Source organism: Propithecus coquereli, unplaced genomic scaffold (assembly GCF_000956105.1).
Source record: "Propithecus coquereli isolate 6110/MARCELLA unplaced genomic scaffold, Pcoq_1.0 Scaffold717, whole genome shotgun sequence".
Classification (NCBI taxonomy): Eukaryota; Metazoa; Chordata; class Mammalia; order Primates; family Indriidae; genus Propithecus; species Propithecus coquereli.
The window spans coordinates 151,886-173,673 of record NW_012153252.1 but is presented as its reverse complement, the minus strand read 5'-3'; the positions used below and the strand labels follow the sequence as shown (position 1 = coordinate 173,673).

Sequence of the window (21,788 nt, the reverse complement as noted above, 5' to 3'; positions counted from 1 at the left end):
GTGATGGTGGTGATAGTGGTGATGGTGATGGTGGTGGTGATGGTGATGATGGTGGTGATGATGGTGATGGTGATGATGGTGATGGTGGTGATAGTGGTGATGGTGATGGTGGTTGGTGATGGTGGTGGTGGTGGTGTTGATGGTGGTGATGGTGGTAATGATGGTGATGGTGGTGATGATGGTGATGGTGGTGATGATGGTGATGGTGGTGATGATGGTGATGGTGGTGATGGTGATGGTGGTTGGTGATGGTGATGGTGGTGGTGTTGATGATGGTGGTGATGGTGGTAATGATGATGATGGTGGTGGTGATGGTGATGGTGGTGGTGGTGGTAATGGTGATGGTGATGATAGTGATGACAATGGTGGTGATGATGGTGACAATGGTGAGTACCTGAATGGGTTACCTGATGGTCAATGCCCCTTCTAGCTTCCATGCTAGATGCCCTGTTTGCTTGAGTCTTGGCATAGTGACTTCCAATTGAGCCCTTGGCATGGCCTCTGCTGGAGAGAAGCAAGACTTGCTGTGTCACTTCATTTGGGCGTCACTTCACTGGAGGGCCTGCCTGCCCTCCACCCACTCTGTCCCCATTCTGTCTTTAATATTCCGAATGTTGGTTAGTGGGCTTGTGGGAGGATTGTTTGGTGGGTTGTGTTAATGTCCACCTGCCCCTTTGTGGAGATGTAAGCTCCCTGAGGACAGGAACAGAATCCCTCATGTCCCCACAGTATCCTGGGACCTAGAGCAGCCTCGGTGCTTGGCAGGCACTGAACAAATCCTGTGTGATCTGGAGCTGCTGCTGGTCCCTGGCCGACAGGATTGCAGGAGTCTGGGGTACAGTCTCCAGCCTGCTCAGCACTGACGTTCTGCTCTGATCCTCCAGTTGAAGAGGAAGTACCGCGTGGGGTCCATGCAGGGCCCCAAGCACCTTCTATGTGCTCTGGCCACGAATGGCTTCGACTGATGGCCTTGTCTGGTTACGTTTGACTGTGGACAGTGGCTATGCCCAGGGCCCAGACACTGGGGGAGGGTGCTCGGGAGCATTCCGGGACGTCCTGCAGCCTCCGCACGCCAGGATGCTGCACGCAGGCCCCGAAGCTGGGGCCACGGCAGCGCTGACGGTCAGGGCTGGATCCCAGCGGCCACGCATGTCAGGGCTCCCTGTGGGCCAGGGCTTCACCCGGGTCCCCTCACTCCATCGTCCTGCAGAGGGAGGTGTTGTTTATTCCGCCTTTACCAGCGGGGAAGAGGAAATGGATGCGCAGGAAAGTCAGGAAGTCTGGCAGCCCGGTGTCCACCGCTGGTGAACGCTGCAGCCTGGATCGAGTGTAGCCCGGCGACACGCAGCATCCTGCCCTCAGGAGCCAGGCTGGGCCCACGGCGGTCAGCCCAGACTGTCACAGCGGCGGGGCCTCAGGGTTGCCCGACTCCCAGCCTGGGGACTCGGAGGAAGTCGGGCTCCTGCTGTTACTTCCTGAGGTTGAAAAAGCTTACTTAAGTATAAATTTTCTGAGACGAGCGGACGGCGCGTGTTTCCGCCGCGGCGGTGGCTGGTGTGCTGAGACACCGCTCGCACTGGTCGGAGCTCTGGTTTGCAGCAGAAACCAGCGTCCGTCTGTAGACAGAACCTTGCAGACCACAGGTGCCAGGCAGAATGAGGAAAGAGCTCTTGGCCCTTACCAAGGCCCTTTGGCCGGGCCTCCTTCTCTCCGAGGGTCTGTGGCCCGTGGTGTGCCGCGACCTCACAGCACCGAGGCTGAGCGGAGCCCACCTAGCGCCTCCCCACACGGCAGTGCTGAAGGGCCGGGGTCTCTGACACGCTCGGCTGCAAATCTAGACAGTCCTGCACCTCACGGTGACTGGGTCACGGGATCCAAACATCCTGGCCCCTAGGCCTGGCCTTGTTGGGCTCATCTGTGTCCTCTTCCAGGGTGGACACCATGGTGGACCTGCTGGACAGGGACCGTCTGAAGAGGTCGGGCTCCGTGGAGCAGAGGCTGGCCTCGCTGGAGGAGCAGGTGGGTTTGCGTCGGGGCTTCTGTCCACGGGGCGCGCATGGCCTGCAGGGTCCCTCTGCGGGGTGGTGGCATCGAGCATGAGCACCCTGGGAAATGACAGCGAGGAGAACGTGGGAATGTCGGGAAATTGTCCCCAACTGGCAGAGACGCCTTCTCTGTCCTCCAGCAAACTCCTCCCAGATGCACATGTGGTCGCGCCCGCCTGCCTGCAGCCCGAGCGTTCACGTTGGGGCAACCTGCTGCCGTCCCTGCCCGGCCAGGGGGCTGCGGACCCTGTGCCTGCACTTGGGCGAGGGCTGCAGCGAAGCAGGGGAGGGACGGAGGGACAGCCACGGTGACCAAGCACAGTTGCTTTTAAACTTCCATGTGCTTGGTGGCTCCGAAGCAGTGTCAGTGAGGAGCATGCACATGGAGGCTGTCACTCACAGACCCTCAGCCTGGCCCTGCTGGGTGGTGAGAGTGTCCTGGGGCTGCCCTAACAAGTGATCACTCCGGGGCTTGCACAACAAGACTTCGTCCTCACAGTCCAGGGCCGAGGTCCAACCCAAGTCGTGGGCAGGGCCAGCTCCCTCCGAAGGCTCCAGGGGAATCCTCCCCGCCTCCTCTGCCTCTGGCGGTCCCAGGCGCCATCCCATGGCCGTCCTCCCATTGTGCGTCACCTGTGTCCTCTCCTCTCCTTATGGAGATGCGGGTCGCTGGAATGGGGCCACCCCAATGGCACACAGTCTCCTTCACCAGTTATACCTGCAAAGGCCGTGTTTCCAAGCCAGGGCGTGTTCTGAGGCTCTGGGTGCGCGACAGTATTTGGGGCTGCGGTTCTGCACGTGCTCTGGGAGTGTGGCCTGGACAGGTCCTAGCCAGGAGGGAAGACGGGTTGAGCGGAAGGGTGGCTGAGGGGGTGAGAGGGAGGCCGTGCCAGGGTCACGCTGGCCAGGCAGCGCCAGGTTTCCCGGATGGAGGGTGGCACAGCCACAGGCACCAAGGGGCATGGAGCTGAGGGTGGCAGAGCCTGGGCTGCCATTGCCCAGGATGGGCCCTGTCCTTGTTCGGGGACTGGGGGACTCAGCAGGACAGCTCTGCAGGCTGCACAGCTGGGTGCCAGGACTGCCGTCAGCAGCGTCCCGGGCTAAGTTCGTGTCCTGACCAAGGGGGGCAGGTCCAGCCCCTGCCTCTGAGCGTACTTCCGCCTCCGCCCACATCCATGCCCACTGGCCGGGCCCCTGCTGCCCACGGCGGCCCCGGGCGGCCAGCGTTGAGCCCCTGGCAGAGGCTCCATGGCTGTTCCCACATTGCGCCTGCCTAGGCGGCCGTCCCCTGTGGGTCCCTGCCTTACTGACACCCTGGGGTGGGTGCAGCAGCGCCACACGTCCCCTGGGCCACGTTAGTCACAGCCTCCCCACCACCCCTGTGGTCGAGCACGCCGGGCTCTGGCGAGAGCCATGGAGGCCACGTCCTTCCATGGTGCTGCCCTCTCCCCACCGTCCAGTCTTGTCTTACTGGGCCTTCACGTTGGTTCCTTTGCCTCCGGTGTGTCCTGTCCTGATGGCCGTTGTGTTGCTTGGCAGCCGGCTCCCTCAGGGAGGCAGGGTGGGTGTGCGTCCTGCCAGTGAGCCTGCGGCCTGGGGAGCAGGCTCGTTCTTAGCTTTTGAAGGGCACAGGGTGCTGAGAGGGGAAGGGTCGGCTTCCAGCTGGGTGCTGGGGTCGCCTGGGGCTGGGGCTGCGAGCCGGGACACCAGCCTCGCTGTCAGGCGGGCAGTGGGCAGAGGGACGCGTGCCGTGTGTGGGCAGTGGGTGCTAACTCTGTCCTCCTGGGACATGCCTTCCAGGTGGCTCAGACGGCCAGAGCCCTGCACTGGATCGTAAGGACCCTGAGGGACAGTGGCTTTGGCTCGGAGGCAGGCGTCCCCGCGCTGGGTGAGTGGGTGGCCATGCCAGCAGCTGGTCTCCCCAGCCTGTGTCCTTTGAGTTGTGGGGTCAGCTGGGCGGAGAGACCTGAGCTCTGCTGGGCCCGCGGGAGGCCGGCTGCGGGCAATCCTGAGCCGCGGGGCAGCGCTGCCCCGCTCTGCCCGTCCACCGACGCAGGCACAGAGCCTCGGCTGCCCCCCAACCTGTCCGGGCTCCCGGGCCCCCAGGGGAGGCCTGGCCTGCTGTGCCCTGAGCTCCTGCTACACGTCACGCTGCAAAGGCGGGGGTGCAGGGAGGACAGCTCCAGGTGACATCTGTGCCTGGTCATGTGGCCAGGACAATGAAAGCGAAGTCTGCTTTACTAAATTTGTAGCCGGCCAAAAAGGGCGTGAGTAACCTTCCTCGGGCCTCGCTGGCCCCACAAGCAAGTCTGGCCTCCTGAGCTGGACCAGCTTCTGTCCCTGGGTTCGGCTCACTGCTGGGAGCTCTGGGCACTGCACAGGGACAAATGCTGGTGGTCACCGCCCTGACGCCCGTGGCTGTCCTTCCAGGGCCAGGGTCCCCAGGAGGGGTGCTCACTCCAGGCTGGCGTCCAGCCTGCATGGCCGTTGGGCCTGGGGAGATGGGGGCGGCCCAGATGTTTGGGGAGGACCACAGAGGAGCCCCTGTCCTGTGGGCCGGGCCTGGCTCTGCGTCACGGCTCCGACTGTTCCCAGCCTCCCAGAAGGCCGCCGAGGAGCAGGACGTGGAGCCGGGCAGCAGGAAGAAGGTGGAGGAGCCGGGCGACGGCTACCACGTGGACGCGCGGCACCTCCTCTACCCCAGCCGCCGCGTCACGCGCTTCCCCGTGCCCAACGAGAAGGTGCCCTGGGAGGTGAGTGACCGGGGGGAGGTGGCGGGCTCTGGGGCAGGCAGGGCGGTCCTGCTCCCACTCTCCAGTCTGAGCGTCTGGGGCCCCAATGCCATCGGCCCTGGCACCCCCACAGCACCCCACAGCACCCCCACATCACCCCACGTCACCCCACAGCACCCCACATCACCCCACAGCACCCCACAGCACCCCACGTCACCCCCATATCACCCCATATCACCGTGTCACCCCATATCACCCCATGTCACCCATGTCACCCCATATCACCCTGGCACCCCCACAGCACCCCACAGCACCCTACAGCACCCCATCACCCCACAGCACCCCCACGTCACCCCACAGCACCCCCACATCACCCCATGTCACCCCCATATCACCCCATATCACCATGTCACCCTGTATCACCCCATGTCACCCATGTCACCCCATATCCCATGTCACCCATATCACCCCATATCACCCATCACCCATGTCACCCCATATCACCCCATCACCCCATGTTACCCTCATGTCACCCCCATGTTCACCCATCGCCCCCATGTCACCCCTATATCACCTCATGTCACCCCCACATCACCTATGTCACCCCCACATCACCCCATATCACTCCCACATCACCCCACATCACCCCCACATCACCCCACATCACCCCATATCACCCCCATGTCACCCCATCACCCCATGTCACCCCCACATCATCCCCATGCTCATTTGACAGGTGAGGAGACTGAGGCACACAGAAGTCAAGTCCCATGAGCCACACAGCTGGAGGGAGGGGCCTAGCGGGCACAGGTCACGCTAGGGCTGCTCCTGAAACCTGCCATCTGCCCTGGCACCGCCCATGTCACCCCACACCACCCCCATGTCACCCCTGGCCTGGATTGCCTCGGCGCCAGAGACGGCCTGCCCCCTTCCTGAGTGGAGAGACAGAGACACACAGGACAGGGGTGGGTCATGACACTGGGGAGGCCCTTCTGGAATATTCCAGGCTGCTGCTTTGCTGCTATCACCTCAATCTGCACCATGGTGGAGTCCTTGTCACCTCTGGGGTCCAGCCTAGCCCCCAGCCCATCCTGGGAAGACCCCCAAGGCCCCAGTCCTGGCCTCCTACCCCTGGGTGGGTCCCCCCCACGTGCACCCCTCAGCTCTGCTGCAACTTGGGGCCGTGCCCCTGCACTTGGGGTCGGTTCCGGTCCACGCCGAGCCACTGCCGTGGCTGTGAACCGCCTCTGGCCCTTGCCGGAGCCTGGGCCCAAATGTGCTCCGGGAGTACAAATCCAACAAGCCCCTGTTCCGCTGCAGACGGAGTTTCTGATCTACAAGCCCCCCTTCTACTCAGCTGAGAGGAAGGATGCAGCCGCCACGGACCCCATGGGAGAGTGAGTGTGATCCCCCTTAGTCCCGAGCCCTGCCCCGGCTGGGCGTCCTCCTGGGGGGCCACCAAGAGCCCCTCAGAGGGGGCCCCGGTGGGAAGAGGAGGTCCCTGGGGGCGCCAGGCAGATGGTGGCGCACGGCTGCTCTGGTTTCATGGCCACAGTCCGTGTCCAAGTGGCGGCCCAAGGTCACTCCGCTGGGCCACTGGGAGGGCCGCTGTGGGTCCCGTGTCCTCTTGTGTCTCTGCTGTCCCCGCTGCACCCTGACGGGGATGTGTCTTCTCCTTTTGCTCTTAGCGTCCCGGAGCTGCTGTCTGAGATCAGCTTCAACGCGGTGGATGGACAGACGGACCGCCGGAGCTTCCACGGGCCCTACGCGGTTCGGGGTGGGCTCCCCCTGTGAGTGCGGCCTGCCCGGGACCACCAGGCCACGCTGGCGCCTGCCTTTGGGGTCTACTTTGGGGGCAGCTTTCCTCTCTTGCCAAAGAAGACGTTTTCTGATAAAAGCAAAGAGGTGACAGGAGGGAGGAGGAAGCATCGGCTGACGGTGTTTCCTTAGCACCCAGGACAGCGCCCGGGAGGGCTGTGGCCTGTGCCTGTCCCTCAGTCCGGATGCACCTTTGGGACTTGGGTTCCCCCGCGGTAAAACGGGGTGGCAGCGTCCTGTGGGAGTGTGGGTGATGGGAAGGTGCGGTTCTCTGCCATGGGCAGCACAGGGCAGGTGGCTGGTGGGTGCACCTGGCCGGGGGGGGTGACCCTCCCTGGTGTCGAGTCCCCGTAGGAGTGGCAGGTGAGGAGACCCAGCGTAAAGGTGCCGGGTGACCGATGCCCACTGTGTGCCAAGGCGGGCTCAGGAGAGGAGGGCGCCGCGCTGCCCTGGGGTCGCAGAAGGTGCCATGGGGAGGGGCTGGTGGGAGGGAGAGGTTGCTGAGATGTGGGTGGCGGGAGCCTCGTGGAGCCGGGGGTCTGGGGGTCTGAATGGAGAGGGAGGAGGTGGGTGGTGATCCTCTTGCAGAATGTTCTGGAACAGGGCACGGGTTACTCTGCCTGGTGTCAGAGGTCCTAGGAGACGGGTGGGGCCTGGGAACAGAGACCACGAGCCGCAGCCCCTGCGTCCGCTCTGGTGACCCAGCGCATGGGCCAGAGCCCGTGGCACTTAGGGAGGAGCCTGTGGCAGTTGTGGGAGGAGCAAGGAGGAGGGAGCAGGCGGCGCCTGGCGTGGCCGTGGCGGGGCACCTGCTTCCACTGATGGCTGTGCGAAAGCGCAAGCGCATCTGGGAGGACTCGGCGGGACTCAGTGTCCACACAGCTGTAACAGAACAGAAAGTAGCTTCTACATAAGCACCAGGCACGTTGCGCGCTGAGCTACACGCTTGCTACACTTCTCAGGTGTACTTTCCGTGAAATCGTAGACAGCTTGCTATTTCCTTCCGACAAATTGTAAAGTTGGTTTTCTTCATTTGGGTCTTTAATACAGTTGGAGGCTCTTTGCACAGGTGTGAGGAGGATGTGATTTTACCTTGTGGATTCCCGTGGAGAGTGGGTGGCCCTCGCACCACTTCCCCGTGAGGTCCGGCTCCTCCCTGAGATCTGACTCCTCCCCGAGGCCTGGCTCCTCCCTGAGGCCTGGCTCCTCCCTCAGGTCTGGCTCCTTCCTGGGGTCTGGCCCCTCCCTTGGATCTGGCTCCTCCCTGAGGTCTGGCCCCTCCCTTGGGTCTGGCTCCTCCCCGGGGTCTGGCTCCTCCCCGGGATCTGGCTCCTTCCCGGGATCTGGCTCCTGGCCTGGAGCCAGGACCTGACTGTGCTGGCCTCTGTCCCTGGCACAGCGTGCTGGGTGATGTCCCACTCGTCTCTGTGGAGGGTTGCGCCACCGTGTGCCTCGGCTCTGCAGTCAGTCTGACTCTGGTGTGGGCATGTCTTCACACTTGGGTTTGCTAGTCTTGAGCCTTTGGCTTCCTGTGAGTTTAAAAATCAGCGTGTCTAGTGCTGTGACAATCCTGACGGGGCATTGATAGGAATTGTATTGAATTTATAGAAAAAATTGGGACAGCGGACACTTACAATAATGAATCTTCTATATGTTCACCAACATTCTTCATGTCTTCTTTTTGTTTTATAATTTTCTTTATAAAGAACTTAAACTTTTAAAAATAACTTATTCTGGCTGAGTGTGGTGGCTCACGCCTATAACCCTAGCACTCTGGGAGGCTGAGGCGGGAGGATCGCTTGAGGCCAGGAGTTCGAGACCAGCCTGAGCAAGAGTGAAACCCAGTCTCTACTAAAAATACAAAAATTAGCCAGGCATGGTGTTATGTGCCTGAGTTGTATCTACTCAGGAGGCTGAGGCAGGAGGATCCCTTGAGGCCAGGAGTTTGAGGTCACAGTGAGCTGTGATGACACCACTTCACTCCAGCCTGGGTGACAGAGTAAGACCTTATCTCAAAATAAGAAAAGATTTATTCCGAGATACTTGATAATTTTATTATTTTTAGGAATGGTACATTTTTTCTATTATATTTTTCAATTGGTTTTTGCAATATGTATGAAATAGGTACGCTGACTTTGTAACCAGCAACTATGCTAAACTTTCTTATTAGTTATATAAATTTGTAGATTTTCTTGGATTTTTTATGGAAACAATATATCCTGCAAATAATGATATTACCTTTCTCCTAACAATCAGTACATACCCCTCTCCCTGTTCTTGCCTCGCCGTGTCGGTGACTCTGGTGTGGTATGGAACATGGGTGTTTCAGCATCCTCCTTGTCCTGTGTCCGGCTTACTGCCAAGGCTTTGACGTTTCATCACTGGGTATCATATTTACTGAAGGAATTTTTATACGTACCTTTATCAGATTAGGAGTGTTTCCTTCTGGCCCAGTTTGTCTGGAGTTTGCATCCTGTTGAATGTTACCAAATGGTTTCTCTGCCGTCAGTTGAGATCATTACAAGGTATGTTTGCCTTTTAGCCACTTAGTGTGCGAACTATTTTTATAGCTTCCTCAATGTCGAGCCATCCTTGCATTCCTGGGATAAACTCTCCTGTTCTTACATTTAATATTTTAAAAAATCTGTGTTCAAAGTGGACTTTGCCTATACTTTATGTTTCCTTACACTGTCTCGTTCCGGTTTTGGTGTGAGGTTGTGCCGATCTCAGGGAATTACCAGGGCAGCCTTCCCTTTTCCGGTCTTCGGAACTGTCTGGGTGGGCAGAGACGATTATCGGCTCCTTGGACGGTTAATGATAACCTTACCTGTCGGACAGGCAAGGCAGGTCCAGCACCTCTTCAGCAGGTGGATTTTTAACTCCTTCATTTTCCTTAATCCTTACTGGAAACACATTTTTCCGTTTCTTCAGTCCCTTTTAGTAACTGTAATTTTCATCTGATGTTTCAAATGTATTGTGTGCATGGTATTCTTCTGTGATTTTTAAAATTCTTTAATCTAAATGTAAAGTAATTATTTCCCCCTTTGAATATTGATACTTACTATATTTTTCTCTTTTTTTTTTGTTGTCCTTGATTATTCTTGCTAGAGGTTAATTTTATTATCTTTTTAAGGAACTAGCTGTTGGGTTTGTTGATTATCTTAATTTTTTCTGTCTCATCTGTTTTTGCTTTTATTGTTGTCCTTCCTTCCTTTCTACTTCTTTGAGTTCGCTCATGTTAGCGCTAATTTACATTCTGTTTTCCTGGTTTTCCAATGAGCGCACCCAGGTCTGTGGATTCTCTGTAAGACTGGCAGGCCGCATCCTGCCAGTTCTGGGGTGAGAGCTCTCACTTTGCACGTTAGAAATTTCGTCATAAGCTCCATTTTAGCCTTCGGGCGATTTAGAGATGGAGTTTTAGTTTCCGAGCCACTCTTCGCTACTGCCCCTGGTTTCACCGCATTCTTGTTGGCGTGTGTTGGCATCAGGCTGGTTCCTGGGATGGACCGAGTGTCCTCAGTGGCCCCGACCCTGCCCCGGTCGCCTCAGCCACACCCTGTCGCCCACTCGCAGTGGCAGAGGCTTGTCTGACGCGAGCCACCGCAGCTCGGACGCGCTGCAGGAAAGGCTGTGTCCGCTCCCGCTGGGGCCGCCCTCCCCTCGGCATTAGGGTCCCGGTGCTGCCATAACAAGGGACCAGAGTGCCGCTAACTGAGGGGTTTAAGGGACAGAGATTCCTCCTCTCGCAGTTCTGGAGGCTGAAGTCTGGGATCAGGGTGTGCAGGGCTGTGCTCCCCCTGAAGCTTCCGGGTGGCCCTTCCTGCCTCTTCCAGCTCCCTGTGTCACCGGCACCATTTGCGTTCCTTGGCTGGTGGGTGCGTCACCCGGTCTCTGCCTCCCTTGTCATACGGCCTCCTCCCTGCGTGTGTCTGTGTGTCTGCTGCTCTTCTTCTGAAGATCGTAAATCGCATGGGGTTTAGGCCAGCCCTGTTCTAATGTGGCCTCACCTAACTGACTGCACTGCAGGGACACTATTTCCAAGTAAGGTCGCATTCTGAGGTTCTGAGAAGGACATGAGTGTGGGGGCACCGTCCGCCTCAGCGCACCTGCGCGCGGACCTGTCTCAGGGCCCCTCCCCAGGACCTCACCCCAGGAGTATCCTGTTGCTCCCGCGCACAGCAGGCCCCGCCCCTGTCCCCCTCACGGCCGCCCAGGCGGCAGCGGGTGGGGAGCTGGGGCCAGGAAGTGAGGTGTGTGGAAGGGGGAGGGAGGTGGGGGCTTCAGCCAGTGCGGAGAGAGCTGGCGGGCGGGGCGTGCACAGGGCTGGGAGGCCAAGCAGGCGGCAGAGGGTGGCGAGGGTGACGAAGTGGCAGCAATGTGACAAAGTGGCGGCACTGGTGCCGGGGGGCTGCCCAGCCTGAGGGGCGGGGGAGGGCTGCTCAGGTCCTGGGCTGGCGGGAGGGGCCATCCTTGCTGGGCTGGCTGAGTGCGTGGACCTTAGCCGAGGGCGGGGGGAGGTAGGACCCTCGGGCGACCCCCCTGGGAGGAAGGGTGGGTGTGAGGAGGGCCCTGAGGGCCGGGTCAGTGGCTGCAGTGGGGTCCGGGGCGGGGCAGGCAGGGAGGCCCCCGCGACAGTGTGGAGGCCGCGCCCACTGCACCACAGCGCTGGTGCTTTTCTTCCTCCTGCGTCTCTGGAACGTGCTGTTTCCAGTGGGGCCTGGCAGTGTGAGGGGCGGGCCTGCCCGACCGGGAGGCGTCTCAGACTCCTCCTGCCGTCCACAGCTAGTGGCCTGTGCTCGGGGCTGTCCGCGTGCCCTGGGGACCCATCGTCTGTGGCCACAGCCAGTGGATGCAGGGCCCCTGGGAGTTTGGCCTGACCCCCACACGACCCCTCGCCAGGTCGCCAGGGCAGGGGCGGCGCTCTCTGTGCGGGGCCTTCGGAGGCGGACAAGTTCAGTCCTGAACGCTCGGCGGGTCCCCTGCCCTGTGGGGAGACGATGGTCATTTCCACACCTCGCCGGCCTGCAGGCGGCTGCACCCCTGCTCCCAGGGAGCCCTTCTCTTGCCAAGTGGCCCCAGGCCGAGACCCTGGCCTCACCCCTGGGGGATCCCCGAGGGACCCTCCTCCCTGGGCCAGGGCCCGTTCCGCAGAGCACCACACTGTCCCCACGTGCGCTGGCTGCTGGCGCCCGCCAGCCCCTCTCAGCTGCCCTCTGCGCTCCGCCCTGGTGCCGGCAGCGGGCTGAGCCGACCCCTCTGCACCCAGGAACCCCATGGGCCGCACGGGCCTGCGCGGGCGCGGGAGCCTCAGCTGCTTCGGACCCAACCATGCACTGCACCCCGTGGTCACCCGGTGAGTTCCACGCCCCGCCAGGCATCTGCACCTCGGCCACACGGTCACGCACACGCGTGTGAGGGCTCCTGGGCTGCTCCCGTGTGCTCGGAGCACCGAGAGGACAGCTGTGCGTGGCGCTTGGCACCAGTGTGGGTGTGAGGGGGTCTGTGGATAGCGGGAGTACACGCGGGCTGAGCTGGCAGTGCCCACCCCCACCCCAGGGCCAGCCCTGACACCCAGTGTGGGACGTGGGGCTGTGAGCCACTCCCTTCGCAGGTGGAGGCGGAATGAGGATGGCGCCATCTGCAGGAAGAGCATAAAGAAGATGCTGGAAGTGCTGGTGGTGAAGGTGCCACACTCGGAGCTCTGGGCCCTGCCGGGGGTGAGCACCGCGGCCTGAGCACTCGACACTCACGCGTCGTCCATCCCCGCAGAGGACACCAGCCCCACCGCCACTGCGCAGTGATGGCTCTGGGCTCCAGCCCGGTTTTGAGTGACAGTTAATGCTGGGACTTTGCTTTTGAGAAGAAGTTCTCCCTCCTGTTCCCTCATTTTGCAGTTGTGAAAACTGAGGTTCACATTCTCTTTGGTGCACAGACACTAACCGAGCACCTACTGCGTCCCAGGCATGGGGCCCAGGGCTAGGGCTGCCTCGGCGCCCGACCGGGGTGCCCTTGCAGGGCTCAGGGTGTGGGGCGCAGAGATGGCCTCACAGGTGGCCCAGACACGATCCTGCCCCTCACTGCCTGGGACCGAGCTGAGCCCTAAAGGCAGGACAGCATCGTCCGGGGTGGGCGGGTGGCGCTGGGGGTGGCGAGAGCCCAGCGTGCCGCAGGACAGGCAGGAGCTGGGCAGGAGAGATGGGATCGCAGATGACAGGACACGGCCGCGAGGGCGGGGGAGGGTGGTGAAGGGGCGCCTGTCACCCCACAGAGAGGCTGAGGCAAGGCCGGGCTTGGGATCTCGGCTGTCCCTGCCCCTCCGAGGTCGTGCCTTTGGCCCGCTACACCCCGCCCCAGCTGCGCTGGGCTCTGAGTGCTGCCGTGGGCAGCGGGTCCTGGGCAGTGTCACTCCAGCCCTGAGACAGGCCACTCAGCTGCCAGACGCTCGCCTGCCTTTGGCTGCCGGGGCCTGGCTGGCTGCCCGCGCCGGGCGTGTGGCCAGTGGAGACGGCGCCAGGGCGGCCTGCGGTCTGGCGTGGGTGCCTTGCTGACCTGCCCTCACCCCTCTGCGCAGGGCTCCCCGGAGCCAGGCGAGACGCTGCCCCGGAAGCTGAAGCAGATCCTCCGACAGGAGTCCTGGCCGTCTTTTGAGAACCTGCTGAAGCACAGCACGGAGGTAGGGTGGCCCTTCGCTCTGCTCCCGCCTGCGTGCCGAGCGCTGCAGGATGAGCACATGTGACGCTGGGGGCAGCCCCAGCCCCGCCGGTGACAGCGTCCTGGCTTCCATCCCCAGCCCCCCTGGTGACAGCTGTCCCACTCAGCTTCACCGGGTGACACCGTCTCTGCCCCCGTCCCCACATCCTGTAGCTCCTGGAGGAAGGAGGAAGGAACTGGGACGGGAGACGTGGCCACCACGGGTGCCTCGCCCTCCTGTGCCCTGACTTTTCTTCTCTCTAAGTCTAGGGGGTCGGGCAGAGGTCCCCTGCCACCTTCCAGGTGGGACGGGCTGGCTGGAGCCTGGTGCCACCTCCTTCCCGCACCCACCCCGCCCCGGGCACAGCTGGGCTGAGGGTGCCGGGAGGCCAGCTCCTCCCACAGGCCCAGACTCCTGCCATCTGGAGGGGCCCTTGCGCCTCTGTGGGGCCGTTTCCTTTACTGGCTTTTCTTAATTACGAGGGTAGCGCGTGTCTAAAGTGCGAGGCGTGAACTAGAAAGTGACGCCCCCACCGCACTCCCTCACGGGGACCGCCCGGCCGGGCTGCTCCGTTTACTTCCCTGGAAACCTCGACCTTCCCGCAGAGGCCGTGTCCGCGCGACACACACAGACGCGCTCTTAATAAAAACGGCCACGGTGCGCTTTCCCGTGACGTGCTTCTGCTCTCGGCCGTGAGGGCCCTATTTTTAGGTCACATTTACGACCTCAGTCTGTTTCAGGACTCCCTGGTATTTTGTCGCCCGCACGGCCCAGCGGTTGTTTGAACTGCGCTCAGGGTGGGCGGCCAGTCGTTACCAGTCCTGTGGTTCCACCCGGGTGGGCTCCGTGCACCTGCCGGCAGCCTCACCCCCGCAGCGGCTTCCTGGGCTTAGCCGCCGCGGCCCTCGGGGTACCAGGCCGCCTCTTTTTTTACCGTCTAAAGCATTTACTTTTCCCTGAGGTAAATTCACCGAACATTCCCCATTTCGAAGTGAGCGATTCCGTGGCCTGCGGCCCGTCCACGCTGCAGCGCGGCCCGCCCCGTCTAGAGGCAGAGCGTCCCTCACCTGCACACGGAGCCCCCGCCCTCCCCGCCGCACCAGCTCCTGCCTCTGGATTTTGTTCTGGGTGTTCATCATGTGTGGCCCCTGTGGCCGGTGGCCTTTGTGTCGACCTGGTGCTGTGAGCCGTGTCCCAGAGGCTCTCTGCCACCCCTCGTGAGCCCCGCCCAGGTCCGGGGTCATGTCTGAGGGCCGTGGTGCCAAGGCTGGAGTGAGCTGGGAGCGGGAGGGGGGCCAGGAGCCCTTGAGATGTGTCGTCAAGGATGGAGCCATTGGGCAGCCCCGGGTTGGCTGGACGGGGCAGGGCGGGGGCCAGGCCGGGCGGCTCAGGCGAGCAGAAGCTGTGTTCAGGGCAGGGACAGAGGCGGGGCCGCCCGGGCGTGTCCGTCTGAGGCAGGTGGGGCTCCGTGGGGCCCCTCGCTGGAAGAAGCCCCTGGGTGGTGGCTGGGCGGGCTCAGCCTGCTCTCCCTGCAGGTGTACAAAGGGTACATGGACGACCCGAGGAACACGGACAACGCCTGGATCGAGACGGTGGCCGTCAGCATCCACTTCCAGGACCAGAACGACGTGGAGCTGAAGAGGCTGAACTCGGTACGGGGCTCGGGCTCCGAGGAGGGGCGGACATGGGGTGCTCGGGAGGGCCCGAGGGCCAGAGAGTGGAGGCTGCAGGGGTCAGAGCCTTGTCCAGAGGGACCAAGGGGGCACCCGGGAGAGGCCGGAGGGCCACAGCAGGAGGCTGGAGCTGAGAGGGCTGGACAGGTGACCACAAGGGTCCTTGGGACCCAGGTCCTCTGGGGAGGCCGTTAGGGGTGTCCAGGGTGAGGCTGTCGTGGTCTCCTTGCTGCTGTACAGCCTTTCGCAGGGACGTGGCCCCTGTTCCTAGACCAAGCCTGCGCATTCCTAAGCCAGACCTTTGTCCTTCCAGAACCTGCACAGCCACGACCGGGGCGTGTCCATCCGGTGGCAGGTGGTGGACAAGCGCATCCCCCTGTATGCGAACCACAAGACTCTCCTCCAGAAGGTGGCCGCCCTGTTCGGGGCTCACTACTGACTGTGGCTTTGGGACCAGCAGCGCCAGCTGTGGTCGGCCCTCGGGGACGTGGGCCTCTCTCTGCTGTGCCCACACGGGACGCGGGCTGACACTGGGCACCACATGGCGTGGTTTGGGTGGGTCTGTGACCCCTTGTGGCCACGTACAGTGGCTGGCCAGATGAGCTCTTGAGTTGGATGGTGTCAAGGTGCCCCGAAGGGAGAGCTCAAGGCAGGGGACAGGCCACCCAGAGGTGAGGGGCCAGCACTGCCAGCCGGGAGCCTGGTCTCGGCCGGGGCCCATTCCCTCCTTGATCACGTCATGCTGGGCAGCACGTCTGCCACGGTGCATGGGACCAAGGCTGAATTTCCTGGCGTCAGGGTCCCTGGTGGCATCCTCGGGCCCATCCTATGAGGACTTGGGGTGGGCGACCTGCCATGCCCCCCAGATGGCCTCCACGTGCCGATGTGACCTAACTCGCCCTTTGGCTGGCCTGGACCAGGTTGGGGACAGGCTGCAGAGGCACAGGGGCCCAGCTCTCCCTCTGGCCCTCCCCGGGAGCCACGTGCCTGCCATGCCCAGGAAGGAGGAGGGGCCGCAGGGGGCTGGGGACGCCAGGGGCCTCCTGGTTTGGTGTCATGACTCACGGAAGCAGAAGCTATCAGGAGCCATCAAGTGGGGGAACGCCGTGAAAACCCAAGATGTCAAATCTGCTGTCTCAGGCCGGCCTGGCTGTCCCGTCTCCGCTCTCCACAAATAAAGTTACTGACGTGTGCAGTGGTCAGGGCACTGTGTCTGGGCCACCGGAGCTCTCTCTGACCCACGGCAAGCTTCCTGTCCTGTGGGCACCCGCGGCCCCTCGGGCCGAAACTCAGGTTTCTGCTGTGACCCAGTGGCTCCGTCTTCATCTCCGTAAACCCAGGCCCCAGCGTTGCCCTGACCCCTCCAAGCTGGGACTCGGGCACCACGCACCCTCCCCCTTGGCTTCCCCTGCCCGGTGGTGCCGACACGCCCCTGCAGGAGCTGCCACGGAGCCCAAGGACCGCCTGGTCACGGAGCAAGAGCCACAGGTGATGTCCACCCTCCCTGGGCAGGCCTCTGCACCTGCACCAAGCTCTCGGGCCACCTCCCTGTCCCCAGGCCCCCTCCTCCAGCAGTGCTGACCCCTTGCTCCCTGCGCAGAAGCTCTCCCTCTGCCAGCTTTCGGAAGAGTCGCGCTGGGAGCTGGTGCGGGCTCTGGGCAGTGGCTGGACCTGCCCTGTCACCAGCACCTCGGCCCAGGGGCCTCCGAAGCGACGAGTTTGAAACCACCAGTGCAGCCACCAGACCAGGCTCACGTCACCACCCTCCGTCCACACCCCCCACATGTTCCCGGCCACGCGTGTCCCTCCACTGGCGGGAAAGTCTGCTCGTTTGTCCGTAACTCGCCCAAGCCTGTGCCCGGCGCTGCCCTGCTCTTGCTCCCAGCTGCAGCTCCAGCTGAGCTCCCCCTGTCCAGGGCAGGTGTCGTCCCCCTGTCTGCAGGTTCCAGAAACATCTATGCTGACGGCGGCACCCAGGGAAGGGGTGGTAGCTGCGCCCATGGACCGCACCAGAGCGGCAGCCCCCAAGGGCACATCCACTCTGCTCCCTTAAAACACGCACAACATGGATGTCGCCGTCCTGACCACTTTTAAGTGCAGGGTTCGGTGGCCACCAGTGCGTGCACGGTTCTCCCCATGGCTCTGCTCACCCCAGGGCTGCTGCCTGGCGGGGGGCGGCGGGCGGGGCTGTTCCAGCAGCAGTGCCCCAGGGGGCCCAGGCCGAGCCCGTCTGTGGGTGCGTGCTCGGGCCCAGCCGCGCACCAGCAGCAGCCCGTGTGAGGGAGGTTTTGCCCTTTTTGCAGACGCGGGACCTGGAGCCCAGAGAGGGCGGCGCCTTGCTCAGGCCCTTGGTGGACATACCGTCCATGGCTGCACCACGCTGTGGCCACAGAAGTCAGCGGCCGTCAGAACCCAACGGGTGGGCACGAAGTGAATCACCGACCACTTACTGTCTCACTTTTTTGAGACAGGCACGACACCGTCTGATCACTTGTTCATTCATTCACGCCTGGCTGCTGAGCACTGTCTATGCCCCGGGGCCCTGGCTGGAGGGGCACAGTTCTGAGCGAGACCCCGTCCTACCCAAGGGCCTCGAGGTCTGAAGCGAGATGAGGACACGCAGGATGGCAGAAGTGGGAGGGCCGTGGCCGGGGTCAGGTGGGAGAGGAGTGAGCGTTCTGTCGAGGAATTGGGGGTGGTTCTTGGAGGCGGTGGCACAAGAGTTGAGACTCACAGGGCAGAGAAAGTAAATGGGGACCCAGCAGGTTCCAGAGGCACAGACGTGGGGATGCCCCGCTGTGGGCAGTGCGAGGTGGCCTCATCGAGGCTCGTGGCTTCGCGGGACATGGGAGAGCTGTAAGGGTTGGTCTCGGGCCACTTTCCACCGGGGCAGGACTCAGAGAGCAGGTGGGGCTGCGGGAGGGTGGATGCAGACGAGATGGCTGGAGCACCAGGAGCTATCTGGGGCCACAAAAATGAGGGCCACACCTGCTGTGGCAGAGGTAGCAGGCTCCTCATGGGCTGCCGTGGGGCCCCCTGTGTCCTCACCGTGGGGCTTTTCCTTATGTGCCAGAGGAACACACTGCTGCGTTAGAGCCACTGTCATTCTGGATGCCAACCGATGTCACCCTCACCGTGGCTAAACGTGCAGCCAACCAGTTCTGACCGAGTCTCAGACAGCCTAGGACCAGCGGACGTTTGAGGAAAGCCAGTAACTACCAGAGGGAGGCATCAAAGTGTCAGGGAAGCGGCGCCAACAGGACCTCTAGGAAAGGGGAATGACCTTCGTACCTGCTGGAGGAGACGCGGCCACCCCAAACTAAACAGGAAACATAAAAATGAAAAAATGTGAACATCCAAAAAAAGTTAAAAAGTGATGGGTGAGTAACCAAGCGTGCGAGGCTGGAGGACGGACCTGTGACTGGGAGAGCCGCGGGTCCCGCCTTCGGGCGCTGGCTGTCCTCCGCGCCTCCGTGCGCCATATCAGGAGAGACCCCGCCTCTCTGTGCGCAGCAGAGAAGGATAAAGAGGGAAAACGAGAGAGAAACCCGACACTCAGGACAGATCCGGACGTCCCTCCACCAAGAGCCGCGGAGAAGAACAGGACCAACGGGAGCAGACAGCGACACGGGCCACGAGCGCCCAGGGCAGCCGGTGTCCCCGTGCCCAGAACGGCGGCTGCCACAGGACCGACTCCGTGCATGGAATGCTCGCCGGGACGGCAGAAGGGACACATCCGGTCTGACGACGTTCAGTGAGAACAAAACCCCACATGTGTCTCCATAGCATTTTAGGCCCATGAGAAAAAAGAAAATCTTAAAAACCAACATGATTTAAAAAAAAAACCCAAAACAGCTGGCTCCAGGCTTCCCCGCCGCGATGACGGAGACAGGAGAACGTCTGCAGACTTCCGAGGGGACGCAGGTTTGTTCCGGCATCGCAGACCCAGCAAACTGGTATTCGAGTGGCAGCTCCAAACAAAGTCACTTTAGAATCAAAGGACACAGAGCGTGTCGCCACGCGTCCTTCCCGAAAGAATCCCTCAGAGATGAATGACAGAAAACAACAAAGCAAAACAAAACACGCACTGCCTCATCTTCCCGGGCTGCTTCAGCGAAACAGAAATCAGTGTTCTCACAGCGCTGGGCGCTGGGAGTCAGTGATCGGGGGGCGGCGAGCGGGGTTTCTGGTGAAGTCTCCGTTCCTGGCTCGCCGGCAGCGTCTTCTCGCTGCGTCCTCGGTGGCCTTTCCTCTGCGCGCCCACGCGAGAACGCGAGCTCTCGGGGGCCTCCGCGCACCGGGACGGCAGTCCCGCTGGGTCTCAGCCCCACCTTGCAGCCCACGTCACGTAACTGCGCAGAGGCCCCGGCTCCCAGCACAGCCGCGCCGCGTGAGGGCTCCAGCAGGTGGGTTCTTGGGAGGACACGGGCATTCAGTCCATCACACACACGCACACGCACACACGCACACACACACACACACACGCACACACACACACAGGCATGCACACACACGCACACAGGCACACACGCACACACGCACACAGGCACACACACAGGCACACACAGGCACACGCACACACACACACAGGCACGCACACACAGGCACACACACGCACACACACAGGCACACACACACACACACACTAAGCTCTGCGGGCAGCAAACACCTCACCCACACGTGTGGCCAAGTCTTACAACTGTCCGGGCACAACATCACAACAAAATCCGGGACGGAAACTTAGTGCCTCTGGCCACCGTGCTGTTAACAACCGTGTCGTGTGCTTGAAGCTTGCTGGGAGGGCGGATGCCAAGTGTTCTCACCGCACAGAGAGGAAAGAAAGAGGAGAAACTGCCCACTGGGAGGGGTGAGGCGTTCACTGGCCCCGGCGGTGGCCGTCCTGGATGCACGCGTGTGTCGGGACAAGCCGTGCTCCTTGAAGACAGACGGTTCCTATTTGTGAATTTTGCCTCGGCGAAGTTGGAAAATGTCTTTAAAGACCGAACAGTAGCCTAGAATTAAAATCCCAGATGGCTTCACCTGGGAGGAGGCAGAGGAGGGCTGTGGGGGCAGCCTGAGAGGGACGAGGTTCTCGTCTCGCTCGGGAGGAAGAAAGCAGACGCCGACCAGACACAAGCGCCGGGAGGAAAACGCAGCCTCAGAAACGCGGAGGCAAAACTTTAGGGTCCCACTAGCAGGACGGAAATGGAGGAAGAACTTTCACCAGGAATTAAATGGAACAACAAAAAAATCAAGGATAGAAAAAAATACTGATAAAGAATAATTAATATGAAATTAAAAAGCAGGGAAGAGTCTAACCGTGTCAGTAATCACAGCACAGTTAAGTGCAGGTTCTCATGTTGGGATTAAAAAGATAACACAACAAATTCCTGCTATTTTCCACTTACAAAGACTCACCCAAAACAAAGTGACATTTAATACCCAAGAACTGGGGACGTCTGTGCTGGGCCGAAGCCTCAGAGCGGTGCGGACACTTGTCACAGGCAGCAGAACTCAGCACCAAACGCTCGTCCCGTTAGGGACCAAGAGGACGTTTCACCGGAAAAGGCACAAGACCACTGAGAAGATGTCACCATGGGGACTCTTGCCTAACACCCGCTTCTAAATATATAAGGCAAAACTGGCAGGAATTTGGGGAGGAATTGGCCAATTCACAGTAATAGTTGAGATCTCGGATTCCTCTCGGAAATCGGGACCCAGGAAGCAAAAGCCCACAGGGCAGGGTTTGTGCGATGCAGTGCGCAGGCCTGGGGCCGTTCTGTGGGTGCGCACATGTGTGTATGTGTGTGTGTGTGTGTGCGTGTGCATGTGTTGTGTGTGTGCGTGCATGTGTCTACAAATGGGTGTGCAGATGTCTACATACATGTGTGTACCTTTATATACCATCACATATTACACGTGTGAGTCTAGTATAATATAGGTAGATACACATACATACATAAACACGCATATTGCGCATGTGAAGGACATACGAGCAAACATTCCGTAGCGTGTCCGCATGACTCTGAACCTACCCAGCACGGCCACCCGGCTACAGGAAGGTCCGGAGGAGACACTTCACGCCCAGACACACACACACATTCGGAGGAACCGAGTAGGGACCATGCCAGAGAGCGGATCCGGGCAGGTTCCAAGGGCACCTCCACCCTGTTGGCCATGGCACCAGGACAGTGACACTGGGACCGGGGACGTGTGCGGTGAGAGGACAGAGGTGCACGTGGAGGGTCAGTCGCCTGCGTCCGCTTGGCACGCCTCGGGCTAGACCGTGAGCGGCGCACCCCGGCCAGCTCCGGGAGGACGCTGGTGCCCAGTGTCCGGGCTCTCTGTGCCCCGGGGGCTGCCGTCCTCACCGGGGCAGCCTGGTGTACGGGAGGTGTCCCTGCTGTTCCCCGGCACGGAGATCACGAGCAGGCGCTGCCCCAGCACGGGTCGCAGGGACGGGGGCAGCAGGCGAGGACGCTGAGCCAGGTGCCGTCCTCACGCCGCCCGGCCCCACGCCCGCGCCCAGCGGGGAGAACTGGGCATGAAAGACGATTTGCGGAGCGGGTTTTCAGAGTAACATTTATAACCTTAAATGCACTTGTTTGAAAGTAAAAATATGGAAATAGATGGTCTAAGTTCATGACTCGAGGCTCAAAAAATAGCTACAAAATGAATCCAGAGGCGAAGGCTGGGACAACATCAGAATTTAATGAAATAGGAAAAAATAAAGAATTAGCATGATAAATATATTCAAAAAGCAGTTGTTGGAAAATGTCAACAAAATAGACCAAACTTGGACAACCTGGAGCAGAAGGAAGCCTGAGAG

The 21,788-nt window shown here is 61.0% G+C and overlaps 1 protein-coding gene across 1 annotated transcript in view; it reads left to right on the top strand.

Moving 5' to 3' along the window:
• The window catches only part of TRPM2 (transient receptor potential cation channel, subfamily M, member 2), a 63,770-nt gene extending 47,659 nt beyond the window's left edge, over nt 1–16,111 (top strand). Inside the window, exons 23-32 of the mRNA XM_012661543.1 lie at nt 1,932–2,019; nt 3,846–3,933; nt 4,641–4,798; nt 6,098–6,174; nt 6,466–6,567; nt 11,862–11,948; nt 12,207–12,312; nt 13,167–13,268; nt 14,822–14,938; nt 15,273–16,111. Coding sequence (XP_012516997.1) covers nt 1,932–2,019; nt 3,846–3,933; nt 4,641–4,798; nt 6,098–6,174; nt 6,466–6,567; nt 11,862–11,948; nt 12,207–12,312; nt 13,167–13,268; nt 14,822–14,938; nt 15,273–15,398 — 1,051 coding nt within the window. The 3' untranslated portion in view covers nt 15,399–16,111. The remainder of the gene's footprint in view (nt 1–1,931; nt 2,020–3,845; nt 3,934–4,640; nt 4,799–6,097; nt 6,175–6,465; nt 6,568–11,861; nt 11,949–12,206; nt 12,313–13,166; nt 13,269–14,821; nt 14,939–15,272) is intronic.
• Nucleotides 16,112–21,788: the final 5,677 nt, after the last annotated feature.